Source organism: Lonchura striata, chromosome 24, assembly GCF_050655825.1.
Source record: "Lonchura striata isolate lonStrDom1 chromosome 24, ASM5065582v1, whole genome shotgun sequence".
NCBI lineage: Eukaryota > Metazoa > Chordata > Aves > Passeriformes > Estrildidae > Lonchura > Lonchura striata.
In genome coordinates, this window is record NC_140726.1 from 8,049,063 (window position 1) to 8,072,654 (window position 23,592).

The 23,592-nt window shown below is 45.7% G+C and overlaps 1 protein-coding gene across 1 annotated transcript in view; it reads right to left on the bottom strand.

Moving 5' to 3' along the window:
• CBL (Cbl proto-oncogene) overlaps nucleotides 1-23,592 on the bottom strand; it is a 37,059-nt gene continuing 13,467 nt past the window's right edge. The window contains exons 3-16 of the mRNA XM_021540495.3: nucleotides 19,567-19,713; nucleotides 18,184-18,340; nucleotides 16,605-16,726; nucleotides 16,019-16,156; nucleotides 15,515-15,602; nucleotides 14,993-15,124; nucleotides 13,774-13,977; nucleotides 11,668-11,799; nucleotides 10,433-10,834; nucleotides 9,200-9,294; nucleotides 8,601-8,756; nucleotides 8,002-8,105; nucleotides 7,172-7,354; nucleotides 1-4,740 (exon numbers count right to left, since the gene is read on the bottom strand). Of these exons, the coding sequence (XP_021396170.2) occupies nucleotides 4,460-4,740; nucleotides 7,172-7,354; nucleotides 8,002-8,105; nucleotides 8,601-8,756; nucleotides 9,200-9,294; nucleotides 10,433-10,834; nucleotides 11,668-11,799; nucleotides 13,774-13,977; nucleotides 14,993-15,124; nucleotides 15,515-15,602; nucleotides 16,019-16,156; nucleotides 16,605-16,726; nucleotides 18,184-18,340; nucleotides 19,567-19,713 (2,341 nt within the window). The 3' untranslated portion in view covers nucleotides 1-4,459. The remainder of the gene's footprint in view (nucleotides 4,741-7,171; nucleotides 7,355-8,001; nucleotides 8,106-8,600; nucleotides 8,757-9,199; nucleotides 9,295-10,432; nucleotides 10,835-11,667; nucleotides 11,800-13,773; nucleotides 13,978-14,992; nucleotides 15,125-15,514; nucleotides 15,603-16,018; nucleotides 16,157-16,604; nucleotides 16,727-18,183; nucleotides 18,341-19,566; nucleotides 19,714-23,592) is intronic.

Genomic DNA, 23,592 nt, shown 5'->3' on the forward strand with positions numbered 1-23,592 from the left:
TGCTACAACAAAGGAAATTTTATTTAAAAATAAAACTTTGTTTTGTTTTCTTTCTTACTGACACAGGTGAATGAAATCCCAAACAAAGAAGCTCTTAGTGGGCAGCATACAAGGATGGAAACAATTAATAAATAACATTAGTATAACCTCTAAACATTAACAATGCATCTGCAAACAAAACGAGGACTTTAAACCAAGTGAACCTTAAAGCTCAGCTACTCTCTGTAAGAATATTTACCTTCTGTTTTTCCTTATTCTTTACAGATCTGAAAGGATTAAATACTGCTATTATAATTTTATATTAATGACACTATTATACTTTTTTTTTTAAAATATCTCGTGAAAATCTCAACATTTTTTAACACTGATATTTTACAAATTGGTATTTGTCATCCGCGAGAAAGAAAAACAGTAACAGCGATTCTTTCTCCACTGGGAATTTCAAAGAAAAAAAGATTTTTAGGAGGAACTTTAAAAATAAATGTCCTTATTCCCCACTAATCTTTAAAGCAGCACCTCTGAGAAGGTGCCCTGGGCGTTGCATTTTTTCTTGCTCAGCTGAAAAAAAATAAAAATAAAAAGAACAAAACCCACCAAAGCACGTTTCCAGCAAGGAGCCTGCCTCAGGTCAGCTCCAGCAGCCGCCCCAGCCTGGTGCCAGGACACGCACAGGGAAAGGGCAGGATTTGGGATTCCTGCTTCTGGGCACAGGAATTCACCTGGATCCTGCTCAGGAGGGCACTCCTGCTTCTCACAGCTCTGCTCCTCTCGGGAGTGTTCCCTGCTCCTTTTGGGAGTGCTTCCCTCCTTTTGGGAGCATTCCCCACTCCTTTTAGGAGTGTTTCCTGCTCCTCCTGGGAGTGCTTCCCTCCTTTTGGGAGCATTCCCCACTCCTTTCGGGAGTGTTTCCTGCTCCTTTTGGGAGTGCTTCCCTCTCCTGCTGGGAGTGCTTCCCTCTCCTTTTGGGAGTGTTTCCTGCTCCTTTTGGGAGTGTTCCCCACTCCTGTTGGGAATGTTTCCTGCTCTTTTCGGGAGTGTTTCCTGCTCCTGCTGGGAGCATTCCTCACTCCTTTTGGGAGTGCTCCCCACTCCTGTTGGGAACGTTTCCTGCTCCTGTTAGAAGTGTTCCTTTCTCCTGCTGGGAGCATTCCACACTCCTGTTGGGAGCATTGGGAGCGTTCCCCATTCTTTTTTGGGAGTGTTCCCAAAAAAACTCCTTTTGGGAGTGCTCCCCACTCCTGTTGGAAGTGTTTCTCCTCCTCTTGGGAGTGTTCCTTTCTCCTGCTGGGAGCATTCCCCACTCCTGTTGGGAGCATTGGGAGCGTTCCCCACTCTTTTTTGGGAGCATTCCTCACTCCTGTTAATAGTGTTTCCTGCCCATTCCTGTTGGGAGCATTCCCCACTCCTGTTGGGAGCATTCCTCACTCCTTTTGGGAACATTCCCCACTCCTTTTGGAAGCATTCCCCACTCCTTTAGGGAGTGTTTCCTGCTCCTTTTGGGGACAGTGGAGGACAGCCCCAACATTTTTGACCCCATCCCACAATCCTGACTTGGCCCCGAGCTCAGCACAGCACCAGTCCAGGCACGGCAGCTCCACGGCTGAAATGCTTTTACAAAACACGGTGGCAGAGTGCAGTGAGCACTGCCCATCTCTCCTGCTCCTGCTTTTCACCCCTTCCCAAAGCAGTTTGGTGCTGCTTGTCCAGCTCTGCTCATCACCCCAGAGGGGTGGATTCTATCCAGCCTGGCCATGCAGCATCCCCTTAAGAAAGGCACTAGACATTTGGGTTGTTTTTCCTTTTTAAAGTAGCATCAGAAAGGTAATTTTCTTAAGAATAAAGAAGAGGGAGGTCAAGGGAAAGAAGAGCAATCGATCTTGGGCTTAGAAAGAACAAGAAAAATCCACTGGGCAGTGCCTAGATGGAGCTGGCAGAGCACAGCCACAAGACATGGCCAGGACTCTGCTGCCCTCAGTGGAATCAGCAAATTCTTAACGTTGTCTAAGGAAGAAAAGGCAAGACTTAAGTTTCTTAAATCAGTTTGAGACATAAACAAGTGCACAGAAAGGACACATGCAGAGAAATCAGCGATACATGCCACAAAGATTGCTCTCTCTAATCTCTAATACCCAGAACAACACCCACAGGAACATCTCTTGGCACATAGACCCCAAGGACAGGCCTGGAACAGCTCTGCCAAGCAGGATTTCATGGAAATTACAGCCAGCCTGCCCTGAGGGGCTTGCAGGGGACAGGGAATCACTGGTGCCACACACGCTGGGCAGGACAAGGTTAAGGCTTTGCAGCTGCCTGGATCAGCCTGGCTCAGCCGTGGCAGGAGCCACACAGCTCACACAGCAGGGCAGACACCAAACGGCTCCAAACCAACACAGAGCCCAGCAGGAGCATGAAAAAGAGGGAAATAAACCCCTCACTGAAGGGTTTGCACCTGGATCTCCAGGGCAAGGGACTGCCTGGCTGCTTGGGCTCCTCAGTGTGACACAACAGCCACAGCTGTCCCCTGCTCCTGCCTCAGCAGCACCAGGGCTGGCCTTGCTCCTCCACAGGGAGCAGGGCTGGCAGCCCTGGCAGGGGCACAGGAGGAAGAGCAGCTCCTCCTCCCCCTCTTCTTGCCCCAGGCACTGAGCCCAGCTTCCCCAGGCTGAGCCCTGCAGAGCCCCCTGCCCAGTGCCAGCCCTGAGCCCAAAACAGCAAAGGGGGTCAGGGAGCGTGGCAGGAGATCTCCCCACCCTGCCTGAGAGTGTTTTCTCCACCACAGAGAGGAGTAAAGAGAGACACTTCAGCCTGCCTGGAAGCCACTGCAGCAGTTCAGGAAGCTGTAGGTCTAGAGAGAAACCTCAGCTTGAATTAAAAACCCACTTTCTGCTCTGCAAACGCTCCTGAAGGCCTCTCTGCCACTGCAGCCATCTGGCCCAGCCTCTGGATTCCTCAAAAGGCCAGACTGCACCCGACTGCCAGAACCACTCCAGCAATATTCCAAGCTGCAGCCCTCAGCCCAGTGACCTCTGCTGACCTCAGGGAGATGCAAATAATGCTGGACATGCTCCAAAGGCCAAGAGCCCCTCAGGCTGTCACACTGTGATTTGTCTGTGCCTCCTGGATCTAAATCCTCTCCAAAGGAACCATCCACTCCTCTAATATGAACAGAGTTAAGTAGCTGAGTAGGCAAGTCAGGTTTTTCCAATGCAACAGCTGAGTTCTGACCTTTAAAACCATGTGATCACTTCACAAATACGGAATTTTTTCCCCAGGTCTGTTTTAACATCAGACCTGGCAATACCTTAGAGAAATGGAAATGGAAAGGAGAGCCCCCATGTTATTTGGACAACCATGCAGAGAACTGCTGCACTTCTGTGACTACAAAGCAGGTGAAATTCCAACAAACACATCAGCTGCATCTACCAATTCCACGAAACAGCCTGGCACGACGATGGCTCCTGCAAAAGCTCTCTGGAGGAATGTGTGTGAAGGCCACTAGTCTGCAACAGCCACCATGCAATGAAGATAAATAAAATATCCTATTTACCAGGTGCAACATTCCTGGGGAAGAGCAATGGGAGTGTCCAGTGACGGCTGCTCCAGCCCAGCAGGGCCACAAATCACATTTGAGCACTGAAGCACAAAATGCTCAAGGCTAACAGAGGAGAAGCAGCAGCCTCAGTTCTTTGCTCTTGCTCAAATTCTTTGCCCCCTCTCCCACCCCTCAAAACCATGCCAAGCTCCTCCAGCTGCTGGAATCTGGTGCTGCCAGTGCAAGAGCACAACCACACACGAGAGAAATCCAACTCCCAGCACTGCCAGGACCAAAATCCCTGACAGAAGCTCATCCTGCTACCAGGCAGCAAGGGAGGACTGGAATCAGAAGCAATAACTGCTATTGTTACAGGTAAGAGGGACACACCACGGCAAACAGGAAGCAATCAAAGGATTCTTCCAAGGTCTCCTATAAATTCCCAGCAGAAAGTGACCTCCCAGCTTCTCTAAAAAGCCTGAGCCAAACACACAGCAGTGAACAGATCCAAATCTAGTACCATGAACCACAGGACACACCACACCGACCTCGAGACTTTGTTTCTCTGAGCATCCACTTAAAATTCACAGCACAAAACAACTCCCCCCAGCCTCCAGGGCATCAGTTCGGGGATTCCTTGTCACCATACCTTTCTCTACCAACACCCTGGAAATAAATCTGTTCTCTCAGACAAGAGGTAGGGGTAAAGGACTCCAAGACACACACTGTATAAAACACCGCTCCGCTCCATCGCACTGCTTTGAAATCTGGAACCACGAAAACCTGATAACTGATTCTCTTAAAGAGGCAGGACTGACCTCAGCACGAAGTTTCTAAAGGAACCCCCTTCCCCTTTGGTGCACAGCTGGGCAAGCAGCTGCCCAGGCAGTTGGTCCACAGCAGCTCAGGCGTGGAGGTGCTCGTGTGCTATGTGGCCACGTGCGCCGGGGAGGAGATGGACACGAACTCCCGCAGAATATTCTTGGCCATCTCAATATTGTTATGTGCAATGACCAGAGCTTTCTGAATGTCCTGATATGAGTAGCCTTGGCTCATGAGGTTCTCGATCTCGCTGGAGAGCTGCAGGGAGGAGCTGGCCCCGCTGCTGGCTCCTCCTGCCTGGCAGCTCCCGGCTTTGCGCTCCGAGTTGATCCGCCGGGGCAGCGGCTTTGGCGGCCGCTCGGGGACCTGGGAGCCCTCCGAAAAACCTGCAAGGAGAAACAAGTGCATCACTCCAACGGAAACACGTGGGAATTTTGTTTGGAACGAAGCTGAGGTGACAGCAGGGGGATAAATGGCACTTCAAAAAGCTGTCACTGAGCGCTGTCGCTTTCTCCGACCCTTTTATCCTCCTTCCCAAGCAGCTCAGCTTCTCTGCTTGTGTGCAAAAACAGCTGGGGAGGTTTTTCTTAATTAGCAAGGCTCATTTATTGAGGTAAAACCATATAAAAAATGACATAGGATCTATGTGTGTAAGCAGAGCTCAGATATCAGCCTTATAATCGGAAAAAATGACCCAGTGAATATTCAATGCACCAGACATCCCATTTCCTCCCAGAATCAGACAGATTTAACTGCCCAGAGACTGCTCCCTCATCTCTGCACAAACTCAGTCCCAACTGAGCCACCACAACTGCTTCAGCAACTGAATTATGCTCTCTCAAGGGTCAGCAACTGAATTATGTTCTCCTCTTCCTCTGCCGAAGCTCTCCTGCCTAATGGCAGATCAATAAAGCTCAGCCTGCTTCGCTTTTCCCTGAGTCATTCTGATGTGACACTGCCCTGCAGCCACATCGTGCACTGCTGGGAAGAGGAAATAACAGCCAATAAACCAAACAAGTCACCAAACTCTCCAAGGAAAAAACACATTGTTTAATGTGCTCATCCAGCATCTGATTATTTCTGAGTTTTAACCTCCTGTATCATTGCAGAAAGCATTTTTTGCCAATCACAGGAAACTTTTCTACGCGGATGTTTGACATCACCTTAAAGAAAGATTTATTTGTCTCCTGGAAAAAGTCCTCAGGGCACTCCACAGAGTTTTCTGGCAGCAGAACTGGAGTGCAACAGACAAATCACGTCCACACAAGCCCTTTTCAAGAGTGAGCACTGCAGCTTGCTCAGAGAAGCAGCACTGTGGGGCCTTTCTGCAAAACTTGCACCAAAAGCCCTAAGACAGAGAAGGCTCTTCAGGAACCAGATTCCCTGAAGCTTCCTCAGCGACCACAGCTCAGTCCAGCTCCCTCATCTTCAGAATTCAAGTTTCTCATGCATAAAAAGCTTTTTGTACATGTGAGAAAAAGGTCTGCCCACTCCTCTGCCCCAGACTGCCTTCTGGAATAGCTGCTTCAGCTTGAGCTGGATCAAGTTTCAGAGACCATGGGTCAGTCTGAAAGGACAACTGCTAAGACAGTTATTTTGGTAAATCATTAATTAAAACTGCAGGGTCCAGCTCCTGAGAGCATAAATCTGCCAAGATGAATCCCGCAGCAGTCAGGCTTGCCTGCACCAGTGCCTTGCTTCCCACAGCAGTAACAATCAGCATTTTCCACATTTTCCATTTTCCTACCCCTAAAGCAGGACAACAGCAGTGTTATTTCAGGGCTGTAGAAACAGAGTGTCAATGATTAAACTCAGTAGTTCAGCTGGGAGGAGGGGTGGGACTCGCTCTGTTCCTTTTTCATCCCTTTCAGCCAAATTCTACAGACAGAGGGACAGATTTAAAAAGTGAAATGGTGAAGTGGGGCAAAAATAACCAACTTTTCTGTGCTAGCAAACTCTTCTCTGTGCTAAAGAAGGTCAGGGAAGTGGAATGGAGAAGCAGGAAAAGAGAAGACTCAGTGGGGGAAGGGGTTCTGGGTACAGGAGGTTCTGCCTCCAGAAGGAACAAGAAACTCATTCCTCCTCCTGGGCAGATCACCAACACATTCAGACTGAAAACCCCCAACAGGAAGAGTTTCAGAGCTTCCCTAAGAGCTGCTTAGCAGGGAATAAGTCAATTATTATTCAGAAAGGCTCCAGGAGACACGAGGCTTTAGTTTTTCCCTCGGAGAATGTGCCTTGCAGCCAGAAGGACACGATGTCCTCCATTCCCCAGGGACAAAAAGCTGACCTTGCTGAGCCCCTGGTCCCTGCTCAGAGGAGCTGGGAGCAGCAGGAGCTGTGTGCAGAACACTTGTGCCATCTGCAGGCACTGGCAGAGCCACAAACCCTGCCAGGCCAGCCCTGCATCCCCCACTTGGCACAGGGACACAATCCCTGAGTGGTCTGGGTTGGACAGGACCTCAAAGGTCCTTCACCCCCTGCCATGGGCAGGGACACCTTCCACTATCTCAGGGTGCTTCAATCCCAAATCCAACCTGGCCTTGGACACTTCCAGGGATGGGAAATCCCATCTCACACCCCAGTACACCATGCTACAAAAATAATCTATGCTTTGTACAAAACAGTGGTTTAGGAAATATACTTCAAACAGAAAAAAGCTTCTCCTGAGATTTCAGTGTGATTTGCAAGCTCGGGGATTAAATGTCGAAGGCAGCACATTCCAAGCTATAAATCAAACAAAAGGTAAAATAAACCAAATAAAATACCTACAAACCAGTACAATTCTGGGGAGGGGAGGGGAGGGGGCTCCCAGACCTGTGCCAGGGTCGTTTTCCAGGGACATGCGGCTGAAGGCAGGGGTGGCATTGGAGATATCGGAGAGCGTGCGGCGCGCGGTGGCCACGGGCAGCGGTGGCTTGGGGACATCGTAGCCGTCCTCCTCGTTCTCTGACTCCTCGGGGCCGTTGCTGGCACTGCCTGCTGCCAGGCTCCCCTCATCTGGAAGAGGAGACACGTTCTGAGCTCTGGAGCTGAGCTGTCTCTCAAGGCAGACTCTGCTCCCCCGTTTGCCAAACGCTGACAGGACACGGAGCTAAAGTTTTGCTGTTAAAACCTCGCATTTAATGGCAGTTCTTTGCAGAAGGGAAAATGAGGTTAAAAGTACTTGATAGGTGAAGTGTGCATGCACAGACTCATACTTCACATACATCCCTGTGGGTCTCAGATTCAGTCAGAGAGAAACGAAAAATTTCTAGCTAGGCAGAAGCCTAAGAAAAAAACTAGAGAAAAATGTAAATAACTCTTTCTCTCTCTTGTTATTCACATTGTTTATAGTTAAGTTCTATCACTGTGCATCAAGCACTTGGCACCAATAGTGTAGATTATTTTCACTTCAGGACCAATGGATTTGGTCCTCACAGAGCTCTGTATAAAAGAGCAGTGTATTTTGAATAAATCAGAGTTTTACTCTCAGCAGCCTTCTGAGTCAGTCTTCTCATTCCCATCCTGCCTCGACAGCAACACATCCCAGCTATTTTAATAACAAAAACAAATGTATTTCCTTTAATTCAGCCTAAAATGCTGTTCCACTGGGAGCAGTTCATGGTAGCCCAGTTCCTCAGCTGTTTTTTAGCACACCCACTCACCAGAAGTGGTGACAGCCTCGAAAGCAGAGGATGCTGCTTGGGAGTGAATGTTGTACATTGCTTCATACATGGAGCCCTCGGGCTGCTGGTCACAGTCCAAAACTCTGAGGGAGAGAAGACATTCCCCATCACACAGGTGGCCACCACCTCCACCCTGTCTCTGTGACAGAGTCTGTGCACAGCTTCTTGTTTTAAGGCGAAACCACCACTGCTCTGTGAAATGCTTGTTCTAGAAAATGCTCTATTAATGTTGATTGCAGTACAGCATCTCAGCTTAAAAGAGTTAAAATGATACCACCAAATCTAATACCACCAAAAATTACATTTTAATTAGGGTTTTGAATTTCAGTTGTTTCTGCTCTCAAAAGGTTCTTGGCAGACAGAGTGGGAAGGAAGGGGATATGTGAGTCCTTTAATACTGTACAAGGACTCTGCACAAGAGCAGTGGTCACATTTCCTTTATTGCTATTTTAGTCAAGATCTGGTGAATATCACTGGGGGAATTCAGAAATCTGAGCAACCAAAATTCCCACCCTGATGTCCCAAATGTGCTGCCCCAGAGCTGGGAGGGAGGAGTGCAAAACCAGCCAGGATCTCACCGTAAACTCTGAGTCATTTCCAAAGGCATTTTGAGCTCTGGTTTTTGCACAGCAGGACCTGGAGGCACCACAGGCAGAGAGGATGGTGACATGTATTCCGTGTCCTCATCGCTCTCAGACTGCTCCCCAGGAGGCAGTTTTGGTACAGGCAGTGGTCTGGAGGCAGGAGAAACAAGATATAAAACATTTACACCAAATCTAATTAATACCAAGGGTGCCCTTTAAAATCCACAGTCACCTCACAGCAAGTCTGTCTGGAGAAATAATTTGGTTTTCAGGATGCAGCCCGCAAGGTCAAACCAGCACAAGGTCATGATGCAAAAGGAAGCGACAATATCATGCACACTTGCATCACAAAAAGCCCCACTCAAAAATGAATTTATTCAAGAGCTGATGGCAACTGGAGCCTGATTCCTACTGCCACAGCCCAGGGGAACTCCCACCACTCTCCACAGCTCTTTGGTCTCAGCTGCTTTCTCTAAATTGTGTTTTGAACCTGTCAGAGTTTAAAACTAAGACTGGAAGAATTGTGCCAGTTCTGTCCCTGACACCAGCACCCTGCAATTCCCACTCTGAAAGGTACAAAAATCCCAACAGACCTGGCAGCTAAGGAGTAGATGGCATTGGCAGATGAGGAGGGTTTGATTTTGGGGTGTTCACACTCTGAGGTTGCTGCTGGACCACTGTTGGAGCTCTGGAAGACAAAATTCCAAACCAGGAATCAGAAACAATGCATGGCCCAGTGTAGCTGCAAAACCATTCCTTCCACAGCCTCTGTGGGAATGAAGCACCCTCATTTCTTCCACAGAATTTACTGACACCTCAGAAATCCAGGAATTCCCTGACAGCTTTCCCTCACAGTGAGGATATTGCAGGGGTTTTCCTGCAGGAAGAACTTCACGTTTTGAGGTTCCAGTGGCCTTGGAAAATTCAACTGAAACAGGCCAAAATGGGAGCCAAGAGGAAAAGGATGCAGAGAAGCACACACAATTGGAGACACGATAACAACCATGCATGTGCCATTTTCTTAGAAAAACTGGCTAAAAATGTGCTTGCTTTCAATTTTAGAAAGCTGGAAGCATTAGAAAGAAAAATTAAGGAAATGGAATCAAGGAAAGCAAAACTGCCTGCTATTTCTTTTAGAGAACAAAACGTTGGATTTATCAGTTCACTGCCAACAGTGTCTTGCAGGTGAACAGACCCAAACTGATATCAGATTTTATTCAGTCAAACTCCTCACTGGAGATGTGGCAGTTTTCTCAGGGCTGAAAAGCCAGCAGAGTAAACCAGACTTTTTCAGAGAACACTCTTAGCACTTTTCAACACTGAAAGGTGAACAATGAAAGTGAACAATGATCAGGCAATTGGGATTATATTAGTGGGTTTCCTTTGGATCTTAGTGGTCCTTTCCCCCTGAACCACGTCCTAGTGCTTAGCAGAGCAACCCCACCATGACAACACAAATCTGAATGTGAGGAAGATACTCAAATTTAACCCTTGCCTGAAAGAGCTAACTTTGAGGAGCATCATGGATATGTTATGGGCGGATGCCAGGAGATTATGTCTCTTTTTGTCATTTCCATATTCATCAGCAATCTACAGCATAGGATGTGAAATAAGTTTTGAGCAAGGTTAATTCTTTTCATTCACCATAGTAATGTGGAGTTAATAAATTGAACTACTTTTTCAGATGGGCTTTCAACCTTGTTCCCAAAAGGAATGAAAGCACTTCCCCTGCCTGGAATTCACCAGTTTCTTTCCATCTCTGCCATGACAAACCCCACTCCTGCCTTTTGCCCCAGATTCCCTCCATCCCCAGCACACCTACTCACCGCGGGGCCGTCCAGGCTGAGCGTGCTGCCGAGCCTGGACTCCAGCTGGGAGGGCAGCGAGAAGGGCAGCGAGTGGCGGTTGGAGAGTTCCCTGCCAGCCCAGGGCTCCGCGGCACCCGCCGGCGCTTTGGGCATCGGCCTGCCCGGCCAGGGCTCGCCCTGGCGGCCGGAGGGCAGCGGGGGCGGCTTGTCCCTGCTGGGACAGTCCCCCGGCGTGCAGGGCAGGGGCCGTCGCTGCGGGCGGCCCTCGGTGCCCAGGGTGGTGCCCAGCGTGGTGCCCAGGGTGGTGCCCAGGGTGGTGCCCAGGGCGTGCGGCCGGTCCGGGGGCGGCGGCGGGGGCAGGTCCCGGAGCGTGGGGGGGATCGGCAGAGGTTTGTCCTTGTGCAGAGCACCTGGAGCAGCCTGCGGGGAATAAGGATCAGCTTCACACAGGCAGAAGAGATAAACAGGAGGGAGGTGCGGGCGGCGGGGAGAGCTTTGGGGGGGTTTTATCTGGTTTTACAGATTTATGTTTTTACAAGGAATTATCTGTGAGAATGTGGAGATATCGCCGCACCTTCTGCACAGGCTTGAGGAGATAACACAGGAACTACGTGCGCTCCAGCCAGGCTCTGAACACCCCAGATTCCTCTTCTTGAGGGAAAACATGAGCTTACAGCAGCTTTAGATTGGAATCCAAACAGAGCCTCCCCATTATTTTAAAAAATGGTTCAATTGTGGGTTATTTGTACAAGTTAACATTCATCAGTCAGTGATGAGTATTCACAGAAATAGATATTTTCTTCTGCCTGAACTTCTCTAATTTCATTATTTCATCTCAACCAGATGAAGAACTGCTGCTGCACCTCAAGAACCATTAACTCAATGCCACCAAGATCATCCTACTGCCTTCTGCTGATCAGGTCAGAAAGCCAGTTGATTTTTCCCAGTCACACACATTGAATTCCTTCCTTCATTTTCTATGTAAGAAATGCTTGATGTAAAATATGCGTGCAGAAAAGTTGGGGGAGAGAAATATGATACCTTCTATATCAGCTAGAACAAAATATGAGGAAAATCCAAAGGGAGCAGGGATTGAAGCTGAAAACCAGAGAATGTGATAGCAGTAACAATAACTTGGTAGTTCGGGATGCCAGACAGAGAAACAAGAAAGCACTTGGGGATGTCAGAGAGAACGTGCTGGGGTCCCAGATCGTTCTGCCCCACTCAAATCCCACTGAAGACGCATGTCTGACCTTGGAAGAGGTGCCAGGGCTGGAGGCCCCGGGGGGGTTGGCCACTCGCTGCTGCAGCAGGTCCAGGCGGGGCGGCACGGGCGGGAGGGCAGCCTGAGGAGCCAGCGAGAAGGGCGAGGGAGGGCGTTCCACCTGAGAGGAGAATATCAGCACACGGCTCAGCCCTCAGATTCCTGTCCTCTGGAGAGCCTCCCCAGCTACAAATGGCTCTGGGAGTAACAGCTGTCCTCCAGGAATGAAGGCAGTGCCCATTGGAGCAATGCAAGCTTGGCTGTGAGACACCACTGAAATGCACACTTAGAAATTCAAATCAAGGTACCCTGATGGAGTAATGAAAATACAACTCAGAAACTCGATGGAGTAATGAAAATACAACTCAGAAACTCAAACCAAGGTGCCCTGATGGAGTAATGAAAATACAACTCAGAAACTCAAATCAAGGTGCACTGATGGAGTAATGAAAATACAACTCAGAAACTCCAACCAAGTGTCCTGATGGAGTAATGAAAATACAACTCAGAAACTCAAACCAAGTGTCCTGATGGAATAAAAATGCAACTTGTAATCATAAACCAAGCTGTCCTGGTGTAGTAATGGAAATACAACTTAAAACACAAACCAAGCTGTCCTGATAGAGTAATAAAAATGCAGCTTAGAATCATAAACCAAGTTGTCTTGATGGAATAAAAGTGCAACTTAGAATCATAAACCAAGCTGTTCTGACAGAGTAACAAAAATGGAAATTAGAACCACAAACCAAGTTGTTTTGATGGAGTAGTGAAAATGCAGCTTAGAATCACAAACCAAGCTGTCCTGATGAACTAAAGAAAATGCAATTTAGAATCATAAACCAAGCTGTTCCGATGGAATAAAAATGCAACTTATAATCATAAACCAAGCTGTTCTGATGGAGTAACAAAAAATGGAACTCAGAATCACAAACCAAGCTGTCCTGATGGAGAAATGAAAATGCAACATGGGCCCTGAGCAGGGACAAGCTGCTTTTCAACACCAGAGGGCACGATCTGCTGCAAAGCCTCCTGTCCCTGCAAACTGCTTTCACTACAGAGCACTGGTGTGCACCAAGCCCTCCATTTCTGTCTCTGGAAAACTGGTTTTCCACTTAACAAAGCAGCACAGTGCTTGTTATTCTCTTTATTTTCTCTTTTTTTTTTTTACAATCAAAGTTAGTGCTGTTTAATTTTGAAAAGCTTCATGTATGTTTGAGCTCACTAAAGCAAACAAAATACCAACACTGACAGGATGTCACTCCAAGAAAATTGCTTTGTTTCCCCAAAATATGTATAAAAAGCCCTCCAGGAACAGTGCTAACTGATTAGTACATTATTTCACAGGATGGAAGATAAAGGGAAAAAAGACTCCAGGTAAACCAGAGGTGAAGATTCTTCCTGACTATGGAATGCAGCTTATTTTAGTTGATTCAGCTATTAAAAATTAACCAAATTCAAACCCACTTCCCTATGCAGTAAAAAAATGTAAGAGCAGCAATCAGATTTTGAAATGAGAAATTAAAATTAAATAAAAATGCCATGCAGGGATCCACAAAGAATGCCTGTACACAGCTCCTGGAGGGAAGCAGCATTAATGGCAGAGTTATCACACCTTTATTAGACAGTTTTATCAGCCACCATATAAAAAGATGACAGCCAAATTGAGTTCCTCAGCAGAACAGCATTCCCTCTACCCTGTTATTTATCAGGACTTGTGAAGGCTGTATCTGCCTGGCTCTATCCATCACTGGGGAAAAATGGATGAATTTCTGCTGATCTGGGTGAATTCTGGCTAGGAAATCAAAATTTAACATATAAAGGAGTGTTCCAAACCCAAATCTTCCATTCCAATAGGTCAGGCCAGCTTTTTCATTCCTCTGGGGATTCTTCCCAGACAACACACAAATCATCAAAAGCTTCAAAGTGTGATCCCAAAGTGCAGTGTGAAGTGAGCTCACAAAACTGGACCTAAATCCTTATTTTCCACAGGGAGCAGGATCTTTACTGTTACACAGTCTGACAAACCTCACAGGCACCAATCACTAAGAGAAAACTGCTGCAGAAAAGGCCCTGCCACATTTTTCAGCGACCTTACTTTGGTACCAGCCAGTTCTTTCATCATGAAGAGGGAATCATCAGCTTTGTCATCATCATCATCATCATAATTGGGAGAGGGGGTTCCTTCTGCCCCTTGCCTGGACAATCCTCCTCCTCCTCTGGGATCAAAAGGATCCACCACGATGGGCTCCGTGCCTTTGATCTCACAGCGGCAGAAGGGACAGCCTTGGCCTTCAGATTCCTGCAGGGGACAGGAGAGATCTGTCACAGCAGCCTTTGGGGAGCACAATTATCACCTGCTTCATCAACAGCTGGGTGAGTCCAGGGCATCCCTCTGGCTGCCCTGGCAGGGGTCAGGAACCCCCCTGGACAGAGCCCCCAGAGACACTGGCTGTGATCTCTGCCCATGGAAGAGTTTTCAATCTTACAGGATCAATTACCAGCTCTGAGTGTTTGATATCAGTAATAATTAAGTGTGGCACGGGTGCAAAAGTAAAATTTTAGGGTTCTAGATGAGGGGTCCAAAGGGACAAGCTGGAGGAAATTGGGTGTGCCTTGTCCTTTTTCTCCTTCTTCATGCCCTCCATGTCTCACTGAGGTGTTGGCATTTTCCTGTTGGTTCAGGCTGGGGACACACTGTCCAACGTAGGTGACAGATATTGGCACGTTCTTGTAAATGCAGCCCAGGGAGTTTCTGGTATTTAATGTTTGTCACATCCCACTGAGGGCAGAGCCCCACACGCTGCCCTGCAGGACAGAGCTGGGCAGGGCAGCAGAACATGTGAGAGATCAACAGAATAAACAACCTGGAAACCAGCACAGACCAATTATGGCTTCTGCTTTGGCAGTGGGGCTGACAGAGACTTTCTATAATCTTGGAATCATCAATACCTCAGATTCCAACAAACAACCAGCTTTTAACCAGGTGAGCTTTCAATTGAGAGGAACACGTGCAAACTGGGCTAGAAATGTGGAATATTTTCTCCTTGCAGTAGAAAAACAGCACTTTAGGAAGTATTTACAGTTTTTCCTTATTCCATATTAAGAGATCAGGCATCTAAACAGCTTGTGATGCTGTGCCATTATGAGACAATGTTTCTGCTATATTCTCTCCACATCTGAACAGTTCTGAGAAGAGAATATACCTGTAAAAGATATTCTGTATAAGACTCTGTAAGCTATCTGTAAAAGAAGAGAATACCTGTAAAAGATCAAGCAGCTGCCCTCAGAGAGATAGAGAAGAGGCCAAGGCTCACCTGCCAGGCTGTGAGACAGGAGGTGCACATCAGGTGCCCACAAGGTTCAATCTTCACATCCTTGTCATTCTCAGCACAGATTTTACACAGCTGGAACGTGGAGCCCATCTCACAGTACAGCTCATATTGTTCCTGAGGGAAAGACAGCATAAAGCACAGGGACAACAGAAATATGCAAAGATTTTACCATCACTTTACGTGCTAGATGCATCTGTCAAGCTCTGAAAAAAGTGAACATCAAATTATCCAATAATTATCATTTAAGCATCCCAAGAAAAGCAGGGTTCAAGCATCAATTCTAAAAATAAATCCTTAAAATCTGTCTTTGCAATCTCATCTGCCCATCCCTATCACACAAGGATTTCTGAATTCCTGTAAAATTCAGCCCTGAAAACAAGTCTTGGGAATACCAAGTATGACAGAACTGGATGAATAGCTAAGGAGGGTAGAAATCAGGGAGAAAGGCAGGAAGGTGGATGGAATGGAATGTTTTATTTTTTAAAATATTATTATTTTACTCACCTGTGTAACTTTAATGTGGTCCTGAGGTGTGGGCTCACATAAGCCAGTCAAGTCAGGATTCTGATTCCGGCCGTCAGGAAATAAATAACTGGAAGAAGTTGGGGAAAAAATATCTCTACATGTGCCTGTACACACATCTTTACACACACACAGATCTAGGATTTCTTTTGGAGGTGGGAAGGGAAGAAAGAATGAAGGTGGGAAGTCAAGGTATTCTGAAATCTAACGTTTTGGAGGGATTTTATGATTGGACCAAAATTAAACATGTTATCCTTAAAAGTATTGGTTCAAATTAAAGGTTTGACCAAAAAAAAAAGGGATTTATGAGAAGGGAAACAGTGGTGCACATTTATCATCTGCTACTGCACAGCTCTACAGTGCAAAGACAGCTGTCAGTAATTCCTGAGTGCCAAAATAGTTCAGCAATGACTTATTCCACTGACAGCAATGGGGCTATTCAAATTTTAACTGCTTTGCTGTCCTAATTTTTACAAAGTTACTTACAAGCCTTCCCTGAAGCCATCGATCAGTGCTTGGAAAAGAGGTTTGTTGTGGGGGATTGTCTGGAGGATGTTCCCATCTGCAGTGACATAGCCAATGGCCCACTGACCCAGGCGGGTACAGCTCAGGCGGAAAATGTAACTAAAAACACACAAAGGAAAAGGAACCTCAGCTTGGAACAGACAGAAAAGATTCAATGACAAGTTGGCAGCCTTTGTCTGGCCATATCAAGACAGCAAATGAAATTAGTAGGAATAACTTGATTTGTAGCAGCTTTCCTCAATTGAGGCCCAGGCAGTTCAAAGGGGAACTTTGCAATATGATACAAAATGAGAAAAGAACCCAAGCACTGGCCTCCAGGTGAAATTAAACCCTGAATCCAAACCTAGAGGAGTTAACATCCTTAAAATCATTTGTTTCAAATCAACTTTGAAAAATCCAACAAACAAAGGACTACAGGAGGTTTCTATGTTTAAAAGCAGCCCAGAAGTAACCACCCAAGCTGCAAAAGGAACACAGAGAATCTGTCAGCCCTGCTGCAATCAGTGGTGGCAGCCAGAACCTCCCTGCTGGCTGAGCTCTCTCTCACCTGCCAGGTTTGTGAATGAATTTCTGAAGTCTGGCCTTCACCTCGTCATAGGTGAGGAATGCCATATACCCAGGGTGAGTCACTGCCAGGCTGTTCCAGTTCCTCAGCAAGGATGACCAGGGCTGGGGAAGCACCAAAGAAACAAATTAACACTTCTGGAAAGAGTCGATATTCCTGAATCAAAGGGTTCTTCAGTTCAAGGAACATGTTTCTGTTCCACCACAAATCCAGTAGAAAAAACAAAATATTTGTTCCCATGCAGCACTTGAGTTTGTTGCTTGTTGGGGATAAAATTATCACCTAAGACAGACCTTAATCAAAACTCTTTTAATAAATACAAAAGGAGAAGTCACTGAGGTCACATCTTAAGAATAGCCATCAATTGTGCTGCTTCTGCAGAGAATGACTCATTCCCCAGACAGGGATAAAGGCAGGAGTTTAATGAGATTATGCACAGGCCCAGGAACCATGACTGTTCTGCTCTCCAACACCGACTTCCTGCATGGCCTGGGGACAGTGACCTCCCCTCTGAGTCTCAGTTTCCCTGTCTGTAACTTGTGACTCTTCCTCACCAACCCAACCTCACCCGGGTGTGGCAAGGACTGAGGCTGGTCTGAGATCTGAATGAAGAAACCAGCACACACATCTCAAATATTGCTTAAAATGATGCCCCAAAAGTCATAACAACCATTTCAAATCTCTCAGTCCTCAGAAGGGTTTGGGTGTGTCAATCCCGCCTGATTTTTCCAAGTTTTTAAACTCATCTACAGGAAGGTATCAGCATTCCCTAAGAACTCTGCATCCCCTGGAATTTGCAGCAGCTCTTGACTTGTTCTTTATGTACACCACTTGGAAAAAGTGCTGAATGAGATCAGCTACATTGCAACACCAAACATGGGAATTTTTCATCTAGACATATCTTAATTGCAACCCACCCCATCACATGGGAAAAGGCAAGTCAGAGCCAAAGAAGTAAGTGATTGTTCTTGTAAATACCCAATTGTACCATCAGAAGTTGTGTTTTTGAATTTAGCACTGTTAGAGACTGGGGGGGAAGAATTTTACCTACTGTTAATATCCCTTCAGTGATACAGAGATTTCTCACACACACAGACATGTTCACAAGATCCTGGCTGGGGCAATTCAAAAGCTAGGAAGCCCAAATTTCCATGCTCGAGCTCCATCCTGAACAACCCCCCTCCATGGAAAACAAATCTTACAATAAATAAAGGGATGAGAGAAGACAGAGTGATAAACTAAGCTTCACATTTCCTGGCTTGCAGAAGCTGTGTCAGAGCTTCAGTCTCAAAGTGACCTTTGAAAGAGAAAACCTGATTTATGGCAGGATGCTGAATGTGCCTGGGAGTTGCAGTGTATATTTATGGAATTTTTTTTTATTCTACAGTCAGAAATATCACCCACTTTTATTGCAGTATGGGGTCTTAAGTATTACTCTTTAAGGGATGGAGGGCAAGACAAGCAAATCCCATACAAATAATGTGTGTGAAATACTGGATAAAGAAGAGTATAAGCTGAGGCACTGAGAGACTTCAAGTGATTCCCACTCCTGAGCTCTCACCTGGAAGAGTCGTGTGAAGATGTCAAACTCAAACACGGAGATGTAGTCATTGCACGTCAGGTCGATGGTTGACTTCAGGGCCATGGCCTCCAGCCCTGAGCTGATGGGATGCACCTCGTGCAGGGCCTGGCGGAAGCTTTTCCAGGGAACAATGGTCCTGGGGAAAAGCAGGGAATGAGAAATGGCTGAGCACCACCACCACCATCAACACACCTCCACAGTCTCTTTGTCAGGATCCACATTGTGATAACAGAACAGAGAAAAATCAGATTTATTCACTTCATGCAAACACAGATTTCTTGGTACTGCGGGAAACCAGCAGCCAAATGAATTGAAGGCAATTTCTTCTAATTTTGGAATTAGAAGCCCCCCTCTGGTTTCTCTTTTCCCTATTTCTGCAGTCCTACCACAGCATCACTCGATAAGAACTTCATAATGCTGCAGCTGGTAGAGAAGTCTAGATGGTTAAAAAAAAAAAAAAGGTGCAACCAACTCTCTAAAGAAGGATTAACTGGAGAAGGCAGAGAATCACAAGCCAAAACACAGGCTCCTGTTTAAAGGAATATTTTCCCTTTAAAAATGAATCAAGTGGCATAGAAACACAGAAAGAAAATGCCTCACTTCAGACAACTGTGCTATTCATGAGTAAATACATTATGGCTTTTTGTTCTGACAGCTACTAATTAAACTCTTTAGGTGAAGTACCTCAGTTTCCTCAGATTGAAAGCAGTACCCAGTCCATTCACTTTAATCCCCATACACTGCTGTGAACACCTCCATGGTTCATTTAGTCAGTGTTTCATTAGATACAGAAATTAAACCTGACATTTCAGCAGTCTGCACACAAAGATTGTTGCATTTCCCTTTCCCCTTCACTCTCAGCAAAGCCATTTTGCAAACAGAAATTCAGAGAAGAAGAGAGGTGAGTAAATGATTCGAAAGACTAATTGGAGGGAAGATGAAAAGAATATAAAATGATGGCTTAGCTAAAGAACAACCCATGTTGGGGGCATGGTAACCTTTGGAAGAACAAAGGATTATTTTGCCTGGCTTGTAGAGCTTACTTAAAAGTTAAAAAATTAAATGGAGGAGAGGAAAATTTAAGCTTAATAATCAAGAGAAACACTGTGACAATACAAGAGTCTCCTGGGGAAACTAGGGAAAGATTCATCACTTGACAGATTTAAAACCAGACAGGACAAAAACTGGGAAATTTAATGTAGAAATAATTCCTTACCTCACCCCAGAGATGACCAGTAGGTCTCGCCCATAATTTATTTTAACCTGACAAAGCCCCTCCTGAAGGGCCAAACAGAATTCTTAAAAAGCACTGGGTGCAATTTGCTCCCACACCTCTGTTTTTAAGCACAGTTAGAAACTTACTTTTCACCAAAAGCCTTTCTCCAAAATTCTGCAGCATCTGCCTTGGTGATCCGGAACGTGTCCCCCTGGAAGAGGCCACTGGGGAAAATCCCTTTGAGTTCTGCCAGCATGTGGCTGAATATCAGGGACAGTTTGGTCAGGTTCCTCCTGCAAAAGACCACAACATTTGTTTATTTTAGGGAAAAAAAAGAGTTGAGCACTCTGAGCAAAGCAGAACCAGCACTTATTGCAATTCAAGAATGATCCCAGCATGCAAAACTCTTATTTGGGGCTCTCTTTCAAGTGTTTTCCAGCATTTAGAACATCCAAAACATGGGAACTACCAGCAAGGTCTTTGTCAAGACATTTTCCACAATGACAAACTCTGTGTAATGTCTTAAGGTGGGCAGGCAAAAATCCTCCCATGGAAAAACGCATTCACAGAAAATGTGTAAAACCAATACTCAGACCTCACCTATTGAGTGTTGAAGACAAAACCTCATCAGCCTTGGGGTCTGAAAACTCCTTTTGAGAGCACTTAGAGCTCCTCCTGCCCCAGACAATGGAAGCTGAATGCCTGTCCAGGTCTCCAGAGGCTCCCAACACAATAGATGTGCTCAGAGAATCTCTAACTGATCTTAACAGGCCCAAGCTCCCAAGGGAATGCAAAAAACACCTGCAGGTTTTTCCTAAAATGGTCACAACTTACACACGAAAGCTCTCAAACAGATTGTGTTTAATTATCCAATTTGAATTACAGCTCAAGTCCCTTCTCTGCCTGATGGCACTGAGACATCAGGAGATGGCTCTATCCCACAGGATTTGCCCTTTTTTAAGCAGGAGAAGAGAATAGATATTTTCTGCTATTCTGTTCACCAGAGGCACCTCTCTCTCTCACTCCTTTATCCAAATAAATATTCCAAATATTCTCTTCCACTCCATTGCTAGGAAAACTTCCTGAAAACAGACAAGGATATTTCTAAACCAGAGGGTTTTTTTTTTCACCCCCACATCACATGCTTGAAGGTAAAAGAAGGAACTGGCATCATGTGGGGAAGAACAACTTGTGAGCTGTGCCCAACACACCAGAAACCTGCATCAAGCAGCCAGGCATGGCACAGACTCTTATGGCACTGATTATTTAAATATTGAACCACAGAGGGAGGGAACATCCACAGACACTTTGGATTTTCTTCTTCTCCCATCTCTCTCCCTGAGTTTGTTGCTGTTGCAGAAGACAGGGAAGCAAACTCCACTCCCCCAGCTCCAGCCTTTTCACCAGTTTTGGTGTTCTGGTTGGATTGGTTCCTTTTCACTTGGATGTTTTTTCAGGTACCCCTTGCTCCAAACATGCTACAGCCACTTGAAGAACTTATCCTGTTAATGTGCCTGATTGCAGAACTGACCTCCAGCCTTTCCACAGAAATTCCCTGGATATTTGGGACATTTCCCATATTTTCACAGGGTTTAGACTGCATTGGAAGTGACCATATTGCTTGATATATATTCCAGTATTTCCTCAGCCCCTCATGAGCCCTTTCTCCATACCCTGACAGTCTGGGTAGATTAAAAGGGCCCAAAACTCCAAATTTTCTCTGACAGCAGTTCTGTTATTCCGCTGCATTTTAATTTGTGTGTAGCAATGAAAGCTGCTCAAAATGTTTATGGAAAACACCAGCTACACAAAGAATTCTGTTTTTTGTCATTTCATACATGTCCAACAACAGCAGGTGCTTGGGATTAACACAAGGAAAAACCCCCAGCTGCTCTTCCACGAGCTGTCCCATTCCCCAGCTGTCTCTAGATGTGTCACACTCTCAAACTGGGTACTTATTTTAAAGTAGTTTTACAGATTGGGTTTGGCACGTTAAGTAATTCCAAGCCGTGTATTTCTCTTTGCATTTCTGAGGGGAAGGCTCAGATTCTGAGCCCGTGGTACAGGGAAGATGATTTAACTGCAAATTCACACCCCAGTTCCCTCCTCCCTTGTGGAGATTCCCACCGTGTCCCTGCAATGCCTTTTCCTGATAAACACTAGAAAAAAATGTAAATCAGAGGTGTGGAATTCTAAAAGCACTCACTCCCATAAAATGGCAAAAAGAAAATAGGACAGTTTGTGTTAGTGCAAGAAGAAAAAACAAACACCAGGCTGTTATCAATCATTTAATCCATCTACAACCTGAGCAAAAAATTATGGGCTTTATTTTAAAACTGAATTTATAAAAATACAGGCTTTAATAAACCTGCTAATGATTTTGTACTCTCCTATTGCTGCCCAGCACAATGTGGATGGAAATCTGGGTATGACAGAAAAGCGCTTTGGTTCATTTCTGACCCTGAACAAGTGCATGGTTTAAATAAAACACTGCAAGAAGCCAGGGAATATTCCTGTGCCCAGTTGTTTATCTCTTCTGCCTCAGCTGAGCTCCAGGAAGTGCTTGCACTCAGCTGAGCACATCAGTTAAGGAGAGAAATAAGAACTTCCTCAGGCTTAAGGATGGATAAACAAATGCTTTTACACACACACATTGAAGGACTCGGTTTCCAAAAGCATTTTGGATAGCTGAACATTTTAAATTCTCAAGGTTATCATATTTTTTTATAACTATTCAGCTATATTGTAGGTAAATAACAGGAAAAACCACAGGAAGTAAACATAAAGAGCAGCAAATTGCAAAATAGTTTGTGTTACTGTCTTTTACATACAGCAGTTACCAAGGCTATGGTAAAAGCACAAACATTATTTTAACAATTTACATATTTGTAAATTTATACAGACCAAATAAACACTTGCAATTCTAAAGAATATTTTTATTGGCATGTCAAAGCTTACTGATGATTGTGTTTTATTTTTAGTAACATCAGAACTGTCCTTATTGCTATTGCTTCAACTAAACAGATGTGAATTACACTCAGAAAAAGGGGCACATATTCAAAGAACATTTATGGGTCTTAGACTGGAGATTCCTAAAGAGTTTTGGCCACAGACCTCCAAAAATATCCCATGATGGCCATTTTTCAGAATTTTACCTAAATGCAGTAATGCACATAAAATTGTCACCAAGGGCTCCACCAGAGACAAGTTACACGTTAAAGAACTAAATGTTACAAGTTAAAATTAAATCTTAAAAGTATGAATTCAAATGAAATCTTACAAGTTAAAGAATGAAATGCAGTTTGAAATGAAGAATGAAGTGCAGTTTGAAATGAAGAATGAAGTGCAGTTTGAAGTGCAGTTTGAAGTGCAGTTTGAAATGCAGAAGGAAATGCAGTTTGAAATGCAGAAGGAAATGCAGTTTTAAATGCAGAAGGAAATGCAGGAACGAAATGCAGGACGAAATGCAGGAATGAAATGCAGAATGAAAGCCCAGTTTGGGAAGAGCTGAGTGCAGCACCTAAATCCTGCTGCTGGAGAATTTAAACACCTGAAAACGTTACAGAGGGAGCTCAGGCCACATCACAGAGCTGTCCCCAGAGTGTGCAGGCAGCTGCAGGCAACACCTGCACCAGCTTCAAAGAACCAGAGGCTGCCTCTGTTCTGTGCTCACAGCACCAGCTGAGGTGGGATTTCACAGCCCCGAGTGCTTTCACACTTACGTGCAATGCTTTGGGTTTATTATGGTTGGAAATAACGAATCAACAAGTGAAAACGTCAAAAGATAAATATTTTTTTCCACTGTATACAGTAGCCAAGTGTTTCCCAGGTGGTGAGGAACACCTGGAGCGTGGAGGGATCAGGGCTTGTGCACACAGAGCGAGCTGGGAATTGGTTCTGGGTGGGTCAGACAGGGCTCCAGAGCCAGCCCAGATCTGTCAAACCCCAGCAGCCACCAGGCTCTGAACTTTGGGGAACCAAAACCAGCGTGAAGCAAGAGTGTTCCTTCAGTTACCCCATGCCAGGTTCCTCCTCCTTCCTGCTCTGAGCCCCCTGTGCTGTGGTTCTGCTCTTCCTCCCTGCCTCAGGACGGGTTTGCTCCACATTCCTGTGGGATTCAGGAGCTGAGGAGAAATTCCAGCTGCAGCCCCCACCGCCAGCCCCAGCCGGGC